General features: G+C 46.1%; 1 protein-coding gene across 2 annotated transcripts in view; it reads right to left on the reverse strand.

Annotated features, from left to right (window-relative positions):
- wdr37 (WD repeat domain 37) overlaps positions 1 to 14,252 on the reverse strand; it is a 121,760-nt gene that overhangs the window by 71,749 nt on the left and 35,759 nt on the right. For both annotated transcript variants that reach the window (XM_060922522.1, XM_060922523.1), the window contains one exon: positions 935 to 1,031. In XM_060922522.1, the coding sequence (XP_060778505.1) occupies positions 935 to 1,031 (97 nt within the window). The remainder of the gene's footprint in view (positions 1 to 934; positions 1,032 to 14,252) is intronic.

Consider the following 14,252-nt stretch of genomic DNA (forward strand, 5'->3'; position numbering starts at 1 on the left):
TTGTGGTTTCAAACACAGGAGAAATGAAGGTAAATAAATACCGGTTATTTTCTCTTGGTTCTGTTCCGTTTTAATCAGCAAAGTTGCTGCCGTGTTAAAAGGCACTGTTCGGAAAGAATCTGTTCCGGTACATACATGTACATTTACAGTACAAAATCGTTCTGTACATGCAGTAAATATCTAATTTTTCAACATGGATATCTGCGGCTTATAGCCCGGTGCGGCTTGTATATCTTTTTTTTTTTTTTTTTAAATAGAGCGGATGCGGCTTATATACAGGTGCGCTCTATAGTCCAGAAAATACGGTATTTGGACACCTAACCTGTATGTGGCTCTGCACTAAACTGCAGACTTACATTTTCCCTTCACTGAACCAAGAGGCCCAAACCCGTTCCAGCACGACAATGCTCCTGTGCACAAAAGCAAGATCTCCATAAAGACACAGAATCCTGACCTCAACCCACTGAACACCTTCGGGATGAACGAACTGGAACACCGGCTGCACCCGAGGCCTTCAAATTCCCACAGCCGTGCTCCAAAATCGAGTGGAAATCCTTCCCAGAAGAGTGGATGCTATTTTAACTGCAAAGGACGACTAAATCTGGAATGGTCTGTTCTTCAAGCACGAGGCAATGAACTTTTATTAAATCTTCAATCTGTGCTGTGGTCATTAGGGAAAATTCTGTTCCTCAAGAAGTGATTCCTGGTTACAAAAAGCTTGAGAAGCTCTGATCTTGTTCACTAGAGTCTTTAGCACCATTACTCCGATATGAAGAAGAGTTGAAGACCTCGTTGGCAAAGATAGATCATTATTTAGCATGGAAACTAAGACATTTTAGATATTCTTTAAAATTTCATTGTAATTTCATAGACGGTCTGATTAGTCACACCTTCACCACCACACACTACGACAGAACTTCAAACTTCTACTCACGTTCAATATTCTCAAGGTAGAGGTTCTCAAACTCTCGTTCAATCTGTCCAAACAGGTCAAGCAAGGTGCTCCTTAGCGCCATGGGCAGCTTGGAATCCTACATGAGAAACCAGAACACAGCACATCGGCTCATGAATACTGAATACTTCATCATCATCCCACAGACCTGCAAACAAATCAGAATCAAGTTCACTGCCAAGTGCATTCTCACAGACAAGGAATTTGCTTTGGTGATTGCTGCTTGAACAGTTAAGATAGAAGAACTGAGAAAAAAAATAGCTACACACAATAGAAAAAAAGAGAATAGGATAGAAAAGAAAAAAAAAGAGTAGAGAGAGACGTGTGAAATTGAACAGAGGGTGGGTTTCAAAATCAGACACTTCAGTAAGAAATAAAACACATGGGATGATGGTGTTATGGGAAAATAATCAAAAATCAATCAATCAATCAATGACAGGATGATGTGATCAGGGCTCGACATTAACTTTTAAAGGGCATATTCTGGACCAATTTCGTTTTCTTTTCTATGAAAGCAAGTCCCTTTACACACTCATCCAGAAGGGTAATTTTGCACAAGGCCATCTGTCTACAGCAGAAAAAAATAAAAATAAAATAAAACGCGTCTGGAAAAATCCCAAGGGAGTCTGGAGCCAGATTCGTGACGTCACCTGCAGAAGCACCAGCAGGCTGCGCGAGCTTTGCACGGTTTCAGTGCACAGCCTGTGTAGACCAAGCGCTCCCATTTCTCTCTCATTGTCCGGTCTTTTGGGAAACGATGAGTACTAATCCCATCAAGATTGGTGTTGCTACACCCTCCTACGATACATCTGTTAACCATTTTAATAAATTACGCGATAACGTTGAAGAAATTTGCAGAAAACCACCAGGTTGTTTTCTCAAACAAACCAGCGCTGACGTAGGATTCAGAGGGAGGCGTCCCGCATGTGACGTCACGAAAATCAATGTTTGCCGGGAAATCCAAATGCCAGGTTTTTTCAGAGGCGGACCAATTTGCCTCAAATAGCTTGATTTCAACTGAATTTTTCTGGTATTGCGCAAGGTAAAAAAATTGCACAAAATGCAGAATGTTACAGATATTTGACCAAAGTTGAATATAAAATAGGAGAATTACATTGATCTCGCTCCTGAATTTACCCGTGATATGCACTTTAAACCCACTTGCCCTGGGGGGAAAGTGGGGGGTTAATTTCCTACATTCCCCCCCAAATATCACTTGCCCCCTATTTTGCGAGTAATACTTTTTTTTTGAAAAACCATAGAATAGTTGTGAATTGCAACATAAAATGAAGATCACACCTTGAGCTGAAGTTTGGTTATTGATTAAGTTTTTTATTAAGTTTGGTTATTGGTTACTTTTTACTTGTAACGGACAATGACGATTTTATCCAAAATAGCTTTTCCTGTCTTAGTCGATTTATTTCCATTTCACACACATGCAGCCGTCGTAAAGTTCAGTGTGTTTGTGTAGAACTCTCTCAGACTGTCGGTTCATTACTCCATAATGTAGAAATCATAAAATAGAAATCTATAACAAAGTCTCATCTCATCTCATTATCTGTAGCCGCTTTATCCTGTTCTACAGGGTCGCAGGCAAGCTGGAGCCTATCCCAGCTGACTACGGGCGAAAGGCGGGGTACACCCTGGACAAGTCGCCAGGTCATCACAGGGCTGACACATAGACACAGACAACCATTCACACTCACATTCACACCTACAGTCAATTTAGAGTCACCAGTTAACCTAACCTGCATGTCTTTGGACTGTGGGGGAAACCGGAGCACCCGGAGGAAACCCACGTGGACACGGGGAGAACATGCAAACTCCGCACAGAAAGGCCCTCGCCGGCCACGGGGCTCGAACCCGGCCCTTCTTGCTGTGAGGCGACAGCGCTAACCACTACACCACCGTGCTGCCCCTATAACAAAGTTCGTATGAAAAAAACAATAGGGTGCCAAGACTTTTTAACAGTACTGTATTTGAGAATATTTGTATCTCTTTTTTTGTTGCATCATCCACCTCTAGGTTAAAAAAAAGTTAAGTTTATTTTGAGTTTAAAGTTTAGTGTGTAGGTTGTGGGTGTTTTATACAGACCTGGCAACCTGTAACTAACTGAATGAGTGCAGCCGGTCTGTCATGATGCAGCTTTTTTTTTTTTTTTTTAAATAAAACTAGAGATGGAGGATATAAAAAAATTAAAAAAAAAAAAAAAAAACCCTGATATATAAATATTTTGCACAGGACTGTGTTCCTCTGATGACAAACAGGGCTCCAGCTCTCTCTGCTCTTAACCTGTTCTGTTCTTTCAGGATTTATCGCACATGTCGCTCCTTGTAGAGTTTTTTTATGCCCGAGTTGTTTGAAACCAATCTGGGTTTTCTGTGTCGAATAAGGAAGCGGCTTCACCTGTAAGAAAATCAAATGCTTTCATGAAGGCGCTGACTCGAACGCGAGCAGAAAAAAAAATAAAACGAGATTCTTAAGCAAACTCTTCCATCCTCACTTCCGACTTTGTTTCTGTAAAATACATTTTAAATACAATTGTGAATTTCTCTGGAGTTTTCAGGCTGAGCTCCTCTCCTCGTATTCTTTAACCACTCATTTCCTCGTTGTTCTTGAAGCGTTTGCTTCTGTGTTAACAGTTTTCTTGATAGCGGGAGACGGTAACGCCTTTTATCAATTTCTCTGTTGGAAGAAGCAAAAACAGCGCAAAAATTAACCATAATGAAGACAGATTAAGTCTTGCTTGCATGAAAGACGGTGTCTGTCTGACCCCAGCTGTAATTATCACGTGATGAGTGACGTCATGCACAAGGGGTCTATAAACAGTACGCGTACCACACTACAACAGCAGGGGGATATAAAATAACTCGCAAAGCAGTAAATGAAACCGAGACAAAGAAAACCGCCAAGACATAATGGCAGATACGTAGTGAGGGACGCTTTTAGGAACTGAAAAAAAAAAAAAAAGATCAAAAAGCCTAATTTTTGTGGTACTAGTTCGTAATATATGCTCATTCCAACATTCCAGGTTGGGGACACATCCCACTTGCCCGAATTCATGTTTCACTTGCCCCGGGCAATCGGGCAGTCCTTAATGTCGAGCCCTGGTGATGAAGCGGAGTTACTGCGATTACAGCGAAGTTGATTATTTTCCAACAAAAAGTACACGACGAAGCTTTTTATTGCTCCTAAACCAGTGATTTCCCAAACTATTTCTATTAATATTTACGAAAGAATTACAGTTCATACTTTTTATCCATTTCGAGTTACATTTAAATGACGTGGAACATCCATGAAGCAAGTTGGTTCCTGTTATTATTTAGCACCTATAAATAGTCATTCCTCACGCGCTCATTATCTCTCCAAGTTAATGGGTTCTGAAAAATATTCTCCACTTTTTTCCTTTAAAAAAAAAAAGTAGCATTTTTCACGTTATTATATTTTTATTCACTTAGTCTGTATTTTTTCTTAGCTACCAACATATCAAAGTGGACTTAATACAGGTTTATACCAACCAAACTCGCACAATTCAAATATTTGTACAGATACAGCTCTCTCCATTACATATAAAATTTAGGCTCCACTCCAGCCTCGAATAAAAAAAAATAAAAAAAAAACGACTTGATTTCGGGCACTCTGTGCATCGTCAAGCTAAAATAAACCTTTAGTTTGAGGTTATTTTAGCAGGGAATTATTCACAAGAGGTATGAGGATTCCCTTGATCCTTTACTTCAACACTAATCTTGATTTACAATTGAGCAGAGTCGAGAACAGTCTTGGAACGACCAACAGCGAAGGAATCCGACTTTCCCATAGATTTACGAACTGAACACAGAATAACATGGCGTTTTACATCATACGTTCGCCACAGGAACTCAACATGCCACGCCCACCAAAACATAGCTCCCTTCAGTTGCTTGCCGGCTGACAGTGCTTTCACTTTTTTTTTTTTTTTTTAAATCAACCCCTGTATTACTGACCCTGTCCGATGTGCTCGGGAACAGTCAGGGCTCTGAGTGTGCCTCCCCCGTGGCTGTTTCAGCCCTTAAATCATCTTCAGTGCTTGAAGAAGCCCACCCAAAAACTTCATCAGCTTGGACTGCACCACTGTTCGGTTCATGCAGAGATAATTACATCACCACACCAAGCTGATTAAAGGCTAATTTATGCTGACAACGCAGTCCTCGCAGGTGGCGTCGCAGATGGCGTCTGCGTAGCCCCCCCCCTTCGCAGACGCTCTGCGCGCACCTCCCAAAAATTGTGACCACCGCAGAAGCCTCGCAGACAGCGTCGCAGACAAGAGGGCTCTGATTGGTCCACTCTACATCCGCTGTACACGCACTTCCGCTTCCCTACTTTCCCGGTTTGGTTTGTTTTCACTACCGCCATTTTTAAAAACACGAGCGAAGATGGAGCAGCACGAAGAGCGGTTGATCGAGGAAGTACATACATCTATACGACTCCAGTTCTAGTCATTATAAGTAACTGGAGGATAAACACTCCACTAACCACACCCACCAACTACTCCTAGCGATTTCGCGACTTCACGCCCCCTTGCGTTGTGGCGGTGAAAAACATCGCGCATGCCTATTACTCCCCGCTCAACGATAAATTACAACTGTCTGTGAAAAGCCATCTGCGAAAGCCTTGTCGCAAGAGCATGCAGAGGCCCTAAGACGCACTGTGATTGGTCTAAAGATTGGTGCCAATTTGGTCATTATGTGTAGTCGATTTTTATTAGTCATAAGCACGTGCTCACTGTTTACACTCTGGCTTCCTACCATCTCTTCACTGTGGTTGGATTTTGACAAACGGACAGGATTTGTGGAGGGATTTCTATAAAAGATGACTTATGATAATGATACTGCTCCAGGATTAAAGGAGATATGCAGAACCATGGCCTCAAGAATGGCACAGGAATGGTTTTAAGCGTTAACAAATCTAATATAGTAATTGTTATGATTAAAGTGATTTATACAGGTAGTGGTCTGAGTGAATGACCTTGACGTCTGTAACGTCACAGCAGGAAGTCTATCGGTCTCCTCGCCATTTCCGCTATACTAAAACACAGAGCTGACTGCAACTCCGATCCTCCATTTTGAGCTAATTTATCGCCATGCCACATAGATGTGTTGCTGGCGGGTGCAGCAACACGACAGAAGGTGGATTTACGTTGCATTCATGGCCCAAGAATGTTCAAACTGCAAAGATCTGGACACGTTTTGCAAGAAGTTCACGGGCACATTGAGCGCCTACGAAGTGGTCTCTCCTCTGCTCTGCACATTTTACTGAAGACTCGTATGAGACTTCTGATCTGTTGAGGAGCGTTGGCTATAAGCCCGTATTGAAAGAGGGTGCAGTACCAACAATTAAAGGAAAAGAAAAACTACAAGAAAAGAAAACTAAGTTCGGTTGCACCAGTTCTCCTGGAGCCTGAGCCAAGGGTTGCTGCTAAAACCCGGGACATGATGATATCACTCGGGCAGTGACCTCCCCGCGGTTGTTGCTAAAACCAGTGACGTCCTGTCCCAGGTTTTAGTAATTGCCTGAGCCGAGCAGTAATAGTGGAGTACTCAGTATGGAGAAAATGGAGAATGAGTGGACCAGCCGTCTGATTTCTCCGCTGGATATGCTCGCCTCAGCAGCAATATCTCGCCCTTACGTGGAAGAAGCGAATGTACGGAGAACTGAAAGTCAGATTGTTTCAAAACAATCGGCCACAAGGTCAGCCTTCAAGAAGCGAGAACACCAACGGGTAAGCTCCGACTCTCATTTGGATACAAAACACTCGTTGTTTACCTGCATTTAGAGTAATACATGTAACTTGTATTGTGTATTTAAGTTCCCAGTATAAGATTATTTAATTTGCTCCAGAATGAGATTGTCTCAGCTCATCTGATTATTTAATTAGCCTTTTACGTTTTCAGTGAAAATGCATGCACGTCTGTTGCATAAGTTATAACACCCATCCTGTTTTAATGAGAGTCAACCCACAATCAATGAAGTCAAATCAGTCTTAGTTGAGCAAGTCGGTAACGGCATTTATTACTTTTACCATAAATGTATTTATATGACTTTGGTCTACAGCTGTAAAAGGCCTCGGCCTTAAAACCGGTTACGGCAGTGACGTCACACACTCGCGTACAAGAGTCAAGGATGGAGATACTATCCACTCAGAAATGCATTTAAAAATAAAGGTTCTGCGCATCTTCTTTAAGTACCTTGACGTGGTGGAGTGGCTTGCGTGGCCCTACAACCTGGAGAGCTATACTGGCAGGAGAGAATTCTCCTGGTAGGTCCAACCAAGCCAGTCAGGTCAAAGGGTAGAGGACTGATGAACTCTTAATCGCCTAGAGAAGTAAACCTTTGGAATGCAGGGAGGTGTTATATTGGATATGCATGTACCGACAATCTGGCATCACGGACGTCCACATAAGTCTGCTTGGTGGATAAACTAGAAAACGGTCAACAGCAAGGAGATAAATCCTTCAACAGAAAGGAACTGCTTCATTCAGTATCTCTTCATGCAACTGAAAAAACACTACGAATACAGTCTCTGATTTGAAGAGCAGCACTTAATATCAAATGGCAGTCCCACACAACAAATCAGGGATTATAAGGCAATCTTCCCAGTGTTACCAGGACCATGTCACCAACACCGATGTCCTGGCCAAGGCAGGGATGCCCAGCATGTTTGCCATGCTGACCCAGAGACGCCTGCACTGGCTAGGCCACGTCAGTCACATGGACGACAGCCGCATCCCAAAGGACGTGCTTTATGGTGAGCTGGCCACAGGCTCCAGACCCATCGGACAACCCGCACTACGCTACAAGGACGTGTGCAAGCGCGACCTGAGGGCAGGCAGCTTCAACCCCGCAGACCTGTAGACGGCGGCCTCAGACCACGCCGGCTGGCGGTCCACCACCAAGGCCGTCGCTGGGGAAGTCGAGGAGAGAGACTCAGTGGGGAGAGAGGAGGCTCCGACAACAGCGGAGACTGCAGTCGGCACCAACAGACACCCGACCAAGCAACTTCCCCTGCAGCAACTGCAGCAGACCGTGCGGCTCACACATCGGCCTATGCAAATCATACTAGGCGCTGCAACTCGACAACTGATGGATGACCCCTGGCACAGATGATGATCACGATCTTTCGAGATCGAAGGAGCCAACTGAAGGAAAAGAAGACTGCAATTCTGTGGACACTGCTATCATAGCAAGGATGAGGTGGTGAGCCAAATGTTGCTATGGGAACCAACACGGAAAGCAACCAAGAGGGCGTCCTGCAAGAACGTTTGTTGGCCAACAGGTTGAAGACTCCGAAATGATGAAGAATGACCTGCTGAAAGCAACAGACGAGAAGAGACTCTGGAGACAAGTAGCTCATGATGTTCGGCTGAGGACGCGCCGATGATGACGATAAATATATTCGCCACTGTGATGACTGCTAGGAATTCTCTCTTCACCACCGATGGATTATGTTAGTCAATGACGAGCACCAACGGGAACCCTGATAAGATTTAAAAAAAAAAAAAAAAAAAAAAAAAAAAAAAATCCGTTTCCTGTCCACCGGGTGAGCAAAAAAATTCAGTCGGGAGGGATTTTTTTTATATATATATATATATATATATATATATATATATATATATATATATATATATATATGGATGGATAAGAAATCGCAATGCTGTGTTTGCTTTTTCTTTCAGTACTTTTTTATTACAAAAGCAGCCATTTAATAAAATGACAGTTTAATCAGGTGGAGGGGTTTGTGTGCTTGAATGATCCTAGGAGCTATGTTGTCGGGGGCATTATGCCCCTGTCAGGGTTTCCCAAAGCAGACAGGTCCTAGGTGACAGGCCAGACCAAGAGCAGTTCACCAAAACCCCTAATGGAGCAACAACCAAGGACCGAGACGTCGCCCGGTATGGCGCAGCCGGGGCCCCACCCTGGAGCCAAGCCCGGGGGTGGGGCTCGCATGTGAGCGCTTGGTGGCTGGGCCTTTGCCCATGGGGCCCAGCCGGGCTCAGCCCGAAGAGGTGACGTGGGCCCGACCTCCTGCGGGTTCACCACCCACAGAAGTAGCAGTAGGGGGCTGGTGCAGTGTGGATTGGGTGGCAGTCGAAGGCAGGGGCCTCGACGACCTGATCCCCGGACACAGCGGCTAGCTGTTGGGACATGGAATGTCACTTCGCTGGGGGGGAAAGAGCCTGAGCTTGTGCGGGAGGTTGAGAGGTACCGGCTAGAGATAGTCAGGCTCACCTCCACGCACAGCTTGGGCTCTGGAACCCAGCTCCTCGAGAGGGGCTGGACTCTCCACTTCTCTGGAGTCGCCCATGGTGAGCGGCGGCGGGCTGGTGTGGGCTTGCTTATAGCTCCCCAGCTCAGCCGAGCCGCCATGTGTTGGAGTTTACCCCAGTGAACGAGAGGGTCGCCTCTCCGCGCCTTCGGATTGGGGAGAGGGCTCTTGCTGTTGTTTGTGCCTACGGGCCGAATAGCAGTGTAGAGTATCCAGCCTTCTTGGAGTCCCTGGGAGAGGTACTGAGGGGTGCTCAGACTGGGGACTCCATTGTGCTACTGGGGGACTTCAATGCTCACGTGGGCGACGACAGTGACACCTGGAGGGGCGTGGTTGGGAGGAACGGCCTCCCCGATCTGAACCCGAGTGGTGTTTTGTTATTGGACTTCTGTGCTAGTCACGGTTTGTCCATAACAAACACCATATTCGAGCATAGGGGTGTCCATAAGTGCACATGGCACCAGGACACCTTAGGTCGGAGATCGATGATAGACTTTGTTGTTGTTTCATCTGATCTCTGGCCCCATGTCTTGGACACTCGGGTGAAGAGAGGGGCTGAGCTGTCAACTGATCACCACCTGGTGGTGAGTTGGATCCGCTGGCGGAGGAGGAAGCTGGACAGACCTGGCAGGCCCAAACGTATGGTGAGGGTCTGCTGGGAACGTCTGGCCGAGCACTCTGTTGGGGAGGTCTTTAACTCCCACCTCCGGGAGAGCTTTTCCCAGCTTCCGGGGGAGATGGGGGACATTGAGTCTGAGTGGACCATGTTCTCTACCTCCATTGTGGACGCGGCTGTTCGGAGCTGTGGCCGCAAGGTCTCCGGTGCCTGTCGTGGCGGCAATCCCCGAACCCGGTGGTGGACACCGGAAGTAAGGGATGCCGTCAAGCTGAAGGAGTCCTATCGGGCCATGTTGACCTCCAGGACTCTTAAGGCAGCTGACTGGTATCGGCAGGCCAGGCGTGCTGCAGCTCGGGCAGTTGCGGAGGCAAAAACTCGGAACTGGGAGGAGTTCGGGGAGGCCATGGAGAAGGACTATCGGTCGGCCTCGAAGAAATTCTGGCAAACCATCCGGCTCCTCAGGAGGGGGAAGCAGTACTCTGCCAACACTGTTTACAGTGCGGGGGGGGGGGGGGGGGGGGGGGAGCTGTTGACCTCGACTGGGGACATTGTTGGGCGGTGGAAGGAATACTTTGAGGATCTCCTCAATCCCACCGTCATGTCTTCCATTGAGGAGACTGAGGCTGATGACTCACAGGTGGACTCGTCCATTACCCAAGCCGAAGTCACTGAGGTGGTTTGCAAGCTCCTCGGTGGCAAGGCACCGGGGGTGGATGAGATCCACCCCGAGTATCTCAAGTCTCTGGATGTTGTGGGGCTGTCTTGGTTGACACGCCTCTGCAACATCGCGTGGCGGTCAGGGACAGTGCCTATGGAGTGGCAGACTGGGGTGGTGGTCCCTCTTTTTAAGAAAGGGGACCGGAGAGTGCGCTCCAATTATAGGGGAATCACACTTCTCAGCCTCCCAGGGAAGGTTTACTCCAGGGTACTGGAGAGAATTCAACCGATAGTTGAACCTCGGATCCAGGAGGAACAATGCGGTTTTCGTCCTGGTCGCGGAACACTGGACCAGCTCTATACCCTTCATAGGGTGCTCGAGGGTTCATGGGAGTTTGCCCAACCAGTTCACATGTGCTTTGTGGATCTGGAGAAGGCATTCGACCGTGTCCCCCGTGGTATTCTGTGGGGGGTGCTTTGGGAGTATGGGGTTCGGGGCCCTTTGCTAAAGGCTGTCCGGTCCATGTACGAACGGAGCAAGAGTCTGGTTCGCATTGCCGGCAGTAAGTCAGACCTGTTCCCGGTGCATGTTGGACTCCGGCAGGGCTGCCCTTTGTCACCGGTTCTGTTCATAATTTTTATGGACAGAATTTCTAGGCGCAGCCAGGGGCCGGAAGGAATCCTGTTTGGGAACCACAGGATTTCATCTCTGCTTTTTGCGAATGATGTCCTGTTGGCTTCTTCAAACCAGGACCTCCAGCATGCACTGGGGCGGGGTTTGCAGTCGAGTGTGAAGCGGATAGGATGAGAATCAGCACCTCCAAGTCCGAGGCCATGGTTCTCGACCGGAAAAGGGTGGCTTGCCCTCTTCAGGTTGGTGGAGAAGTCCTGCCTCAAGTGGAGGAGTTTAAGTATCTCGGGATCTTGTTCACGAGTGAGGGAAGGATGGAGCGCGAGATCGACAGGCGGATTGGTGCAGCCTCCGCAGTGATGCGGTCACTTTACTGGTCCATCGTGGTGAAGAAGAAGCTGAGCCAAAAGGCGAAGCTCTCAATTTACCGGTCGATCTACGTTCCGACTCTCACCTATGGTCATGAGCTTTGGGTAATGACTGAAAGAACAAGATCGCGGATACAAGCAGCCGAAATGAGTTTTCTTCGCAGGGTGGCTGGGCACTCCCTTAAAGATAGGGTGAGAAGCACAGTCACTTGGGAGGAGCTCGGAGTAGAGCCGGTGCTCCTCCATATCGAGAGGAATCAACTGAGGTGGCTCGGGCATCTTTTTCGGATGCCTCCTGGACGCCTCCCTGGGGAGGTGTTCCAGGCATGTCCCCCCGGGAGGAGGCCCCAGGGAAGACCCAGGACACGCTGGAGGGACTATGTCTCTCGGCTGGCCTGGGAACGCCTCGGTGTTCTTCCCGAGGAGCTGGCCGAGGTGTCTGGGGAAAGGGAAGTTTGGGCTTCCATGCTTAGACTGCTGCCTCCGCGACCCAGTCCCGGATAAAGCGGAAGATGATGAGACGAGTTTAATCAACTGAAACTTGTACAAAAACTTTTAGCATTTTAAATGCTGACTGCAACATTTGCAAAACTTTTACAAAGGTACTTAAAATGTCCGACACACGGACTTTTTGTAGTTCTAAATCGAGCGTTAGGCCGAGTTCGGATGAAATTACACTATTAAAATGATCACTGAATGATTTGTTTTTCTGAATCTTTACTATTTTGTTGTTCGCTAGAATACCATTTTGCGATTTCACACTTAAGCAAATGTTTGAAAACTCCGGATCTCCTTCCTTCATGGTGGCTGCCATTTTTTTGTGCCGCACGGCGCATGCGCAGAGCTGATTCGGTTCAGAGTGCGCGCGCACTCGGCGGAGGCAGTAGTGTGTCGGGGCCGTTGGAGGGAACAGAAGCAGAGATGACGCTTATTTTGTCTCCGGTAAACCAGTCTTCTTTTGTTCAATTACGTGCTGGCATCAAAAGACACCGCTGGTTGTAAATGAAACCAAACTGAGTCGTTGGAGTGTATTTTCATACACAAATGGAGAAATGTTCGCCGAGTGTGTAATTGTGTAGCCGCCACTGCAGACCGTTGTCGTCGTTAATTCATAGCATGCTCAGTTGCGTGAATGTGTCATGCACCGAAAATAAGAGATTTACAAGCCAGGAACGCCTCATGATGCAATACGCAAGAAAAGAAAGAAGATTTACTGCCATTTTACTTTGTATTTGAGTAAAGTGAATAAATAAATGGTCTGTGGAAAATACATTTAATCCTGGGAACTGCGTGCACAGGAGTTTATTTTATTTTGTGTTTACTCCCCCTGGCTGGCTACTTATTTGTCATGGCTGGCTAGTATGAGCCTTAGTGGAAAGCCCTGGGAATGCGCAAATGTCAAGTTCGATTTTAGATTTACGAACCCGAAAAAAAAATGTCGAAAAATCGGCGTTAAAAAAAAAAAAATTTCAACCGCACAAACAGCACTCGCCCGGCCGGTGGACCGGAAACAGAACATTTTTTAATAATGGCCCAAACCCTCCATCCCATAGACTTTCAAGTGTCGGAAAATCACTTACATGCTGCTCTAAAGCACTGAAACTGGAGACTCGTTCCATGATATCTCCTTACAGAAAACCTCATCGCTTAATCATACTTCTTAAATCAACAAGCTTTTAATTGGCCTAGATTATACAAAACTAAATTAATATAAGCCTGTGATTTGAATCACAGCTAGAAGTACTATCAGAGCTGCTGCTATATAAAATTAATTGACGCCTTCTGTGGCATATGATTCTATTTATCTGCGGTATGCTTCTTAGTAGTAGTAAATCTGACTAATACGATTGAACAAACAACGCCATAGCCATCACTTCTCCGCCAAGAACGAGCTTACCTCCATTCTCAAAACGTCCAGATAAACTTGCCACAAAGCAAAGAACAAAAACAAGCGCACTTCCGCCTTCCCTCATCATGAAGTGGAGCCTGAGTGACTGCGCCAGGTCAAATACCCTCCCATTCTGTCACTGCCATATGTACACACACACACACGAGATGGGGGGGCCGAGAAAAAGCCAATTAGCAAACACCCCCCCCACCGTCCCTTATTGTCCCAAAGTCACTCAATCCTAAAAGTAGCGGCCCTCATGGTCACTAGCTATAATACCAGTACTGAGAGATGGAGTATTTGAGAGTATAATCTGCAGCGAGCGCTTACAGAGAGACCTGTCAATCAGCAGCCGGTCAGCAGGGAGTACAAAGAGCCAGTGAACAGAATAATCAAGTGCAAACATGCAGGGTTTATTAAAATTTGATGAGTTCCTGGAACGCCGAAGCTCTGATATGCATCACGCTAACAACATTAAAAAAAAAAAAAAGACAAAAAAAAAAAGCCCCACAGTAAACATTCAGATGTTCTACAAACTAAGTGGGAACGCTGTTCAGCTCGGAATTCAAACGCCAAAAAGACAATCTGAACACACAAATTAAAACATGAAATGTGATTTTAAATGTCAGCGCCTCTAAAATGGATTACTGTGATTATATCAGATTATACAGGAGGTGAGTAAAAGCAGCAATAAAATTTTTAAACTTGCTTTATATCTTAATTAACGTGTTATTCAATTACATTTTCGGTTTTAGTAACCTTATATCGTGACTCTCATTGGGAACTAATTGCAATTAAATATTATACTTATCGGCCTGTTCGGTTTTTAGCCATG

The sequence above is a fragment of the Neoarius graeffei genome, chromosome 5 (genome assembly GCF_027579695.1).
Source record: "Neoarius graeffei isolate fNeoGra1 chromosome 5, fNeoGra1.pri, whole genome shotgun sequence".
NCBI classification, from domain to species: Eukaryota; Metazoa; Chordata; class Actinopteri; order Siluriformes; family Ariidae; genus Neoarius; species Neoarius graeffei.